The sequence below is a fragment of the Octopus bimaculoides genome, chromosome 25 (assembly GCF_001194135.2).
Source record: "Octopus bimaculoides isolate UCB-OBI-ISO-001 chromosome 25, ASM119413v2, whole genome shotgun sequence".
In the NCBI taxonomy this organism is placed as follows: Eukaryota; Metazoa; Mollusca; class Cephalopoda; order Octopoda; family Octopodidae; genus Octopus; species Octopus bimaculoides.
In genome coordinates this window covers 28,354,533-28,357,253 of record NC_069005.1, presented here as the reverse complement: position 1 = coordinate 28,357,253, position 2,721 = coordinate 28,354,533, and the positions used below count along the sequence as shown (strand labels likewise).

At 38.6% G+C, this 2,721-nt stretch overlaps 1 protein-coding gene across 1 annotated transcript in view; it reads right to left on the bottom strand.

Annotated features, from left to right (window-relative positions):
- Positions 1 to 697: 697 nt before the first annotated feature.
- LOC106868691 (uncharacterized) overlaps positions 698 to 2,721 on the bottom strand; it is a 12,625-nt gene continuing 10,601 nt past the window's right edge. The window contains exon 6 of the mRNA XM_052976641.1: positions 698 to 2,438. Coding sequence (XP_052832601.1) covers positions 1,610 to 2,438 — 829 coding nt within the window. The 3' untranslated portion in view covers positions 698 to 1,609. The remainder of the gene's footprint in view (positions 2,439 to 2,721) is intronic.

The window sequence follows — 2,721 nt, the reverse complement described above, 5'->3', positions numbered from 1 at the left end:
TAATAACAACATCGAAAAATACCTAAGGAATGAGAACCCAGGTTCGAAATTTCCCCAAGACACCTGATGAAGGCTGGAGGGTGTATCAACCAAAACATTGCGTTAACAACAAACAAGATAAGGACAAATATCTGTCAAATGTAAATAATATACATAATTCCTCATCTCTTAAATATAGAACTGATAGTGTACTGTATGATACAAATAAGATATTTTTTCGAACACAGTGTTGCCATTAGAACAGCAGAAATAATGGGTAAAATACCCTTACAAAGTGAAAAGATTTCTCAACAACCAGCCAATTTATCAAGTATTTCTGCTGTTCTAACAGCAACTCTGCGTTTGATAAAACATCATCTTCTTAGAAAATTACTATTTTAAAATCTCACGTGAGATATTCAGCAACAGTACTTTGTAGAAAAGATTGTTTGCCAACGTAACATGGCAGTCCTGGTTTAGGACTAATGTTGCTGTAATTTAGCCCCGAGAGACATCGTCTCCAGTTGGTTATATGACACGATCCTTACATATTCGAACCAGCTGGAGACAATGTCTCCTGGGGCTAAATTACAGCAACATTCGTCCTAAACCAGGACTGCCATGTTACGTTGGCAAACAATCTTTATCATCTTTTTATTTGTATCATACAATACACATTCTGATGCTTCTAATAAAAAATAAAAAAAGAAACCAAATATTTGTTTGTTTACATTTATACAGATATGATAGCATAGCATTTTGGTAGAGTCATTTTTTTTGCTGCTTATTTAACACATGCACCATTGAATTCATTCAAATTTCTGCTTATAACTAGCAATTCTGAAGTCCTTCAATACACATCTAAAACCTGGTCATTGACATTCTACAGCATTATAACCTTAGATTGTACCTATATGAAGCTATATGAGCCTATATGAACTTCCAGTTCATATATATATGCAATCATGGATGCTGATACTGTAAAAAGGTAAAGGGGGGGGGGAGTAAATTAGTGTGTGTGTGTGTGCTTAATCTTCTACCTGTCCAAAGGATTTTTATAAGTTTGTTCTAAACATCCATTCTTGTTTTCAGACCTTTAGTAAGCCCCTGTTTCATAGTGTATAGAGTAATATAAACTTTTTCTTTCTTAACCCTTTAAACTGGCCATATCCGGCCTAAATAATCTACTTGTTTTATGTTAAAACTAGCCAGATCTGGCTTCTCATACCTATCCTACAATGTTATTCCAAAAAATTAAACCCTCCCGTTATCGAAACCTCAAGGCCACAAGATAATGCTTGATAAAATGTGAATAAATAAGCATTACACTTGACAGGGTTAAGTCCCAAATTATTCTGGTGGTTGAAAAAAAAAAAACTGTGAGAGTGTATCATATATGATGCATAGAAGCCATGGAAATGGATCCTATATATCACATGATACATAGCATAGGCAAAGGGCTTGCAAATGCGTATAATGATGACTAACCTGAATCTGGTTTAACGGAAGACATCGATGTCTTTTTAAGACAAGAATTTCAGACTTTTTTTGTCTTTTTGGAGTTTTTAACCTAAACAAGCTACCAAAATTGGATTGGTCACTCACTCACTCACTCATTCTCTCTCTCATCTTATTTTGGCACTGCATTCTCACTGACAATATGCTTTATGAACATCTCTTTCACTGAAGAAAGGAACACTTCATGGTTTGGTCCGTTAAGAAAGCGCAAAAGGCAGTCTATTGACCTCTTGCCCAGGCACACTTGACCCAAACAATATTTTATGCAATCCTTGCTGAGATCATTGTAGCTGTGCAATACAGCTGCATTGTAAAATGCATCAGCTGTCTTTTCGTCAAGGTAACACTGAAAAATAACACAGGCAAGATATTTCCGCAGTTTGTCCAGCATATAACGGTCAGTTAGGCCCATTATGTTGAGCAAGTCATTCTTAGTTAGTTTAGTTTTCGGCCAGTGAAGCTGTTGGATGGTAAAACACTTCAAGCTGCAACCGTGTAGATAATGGACGATGACCTCTAGAGCTTGTGGGGTTGTGTAACCAATCTTTACCTCGTGTGTTTCAGCCTCAACAAAATCACTGAGAAGCATAGCGCTGAACACTTCTGATCGACTCGTCACAGCTTCCTGATTCACAAGGATTTTTTTACCATTGTCCGTTACAAATGCTGTGTTTCTCTTTGTGTTACTCAAACAGCAGTCTTGGGTGTCCGAGGAGTTGTTTCCAGGCAGAGTCTGTTTCGGATAGACCTGTTGTCTGTCAACGTTCTGTAAAGATGTCGTCACATTGAGGTGACGCGACAAGTAATTTAGACCCAATATAACAACCTTCGACAAGTAGCTTTCCGGTTCATTTTTAATGATGTTCAGCAGGAGATCAAAACCACGGAATTTTACTAAGAGTTTCTCTTGAACATTTCGGCACCTAAAAAGAGACAAATAAATAATAAATCATCATCATCGTTTAACGTCCGCTTTCCATGCTAGCATGGGTTGGACGATTTGACTGAGGACTGGCAAGCCAGAAGGCTGCACCAGGCTCCAATCTGATCTGGCAGAGTTTCTACAGTTGGATGCCCTTCCTAACACCAACCACTCCGAGAGTGTAGTGGGTTCTTTTACGTGCCACCGGCACGAGGGCCAGTCACACGGTACTGGCAATGGTCACGCTCAAAAAGGTGGTTTTTACGTGCCACCTGCATGGGAGCCAGTCCAGCGGCACTGGC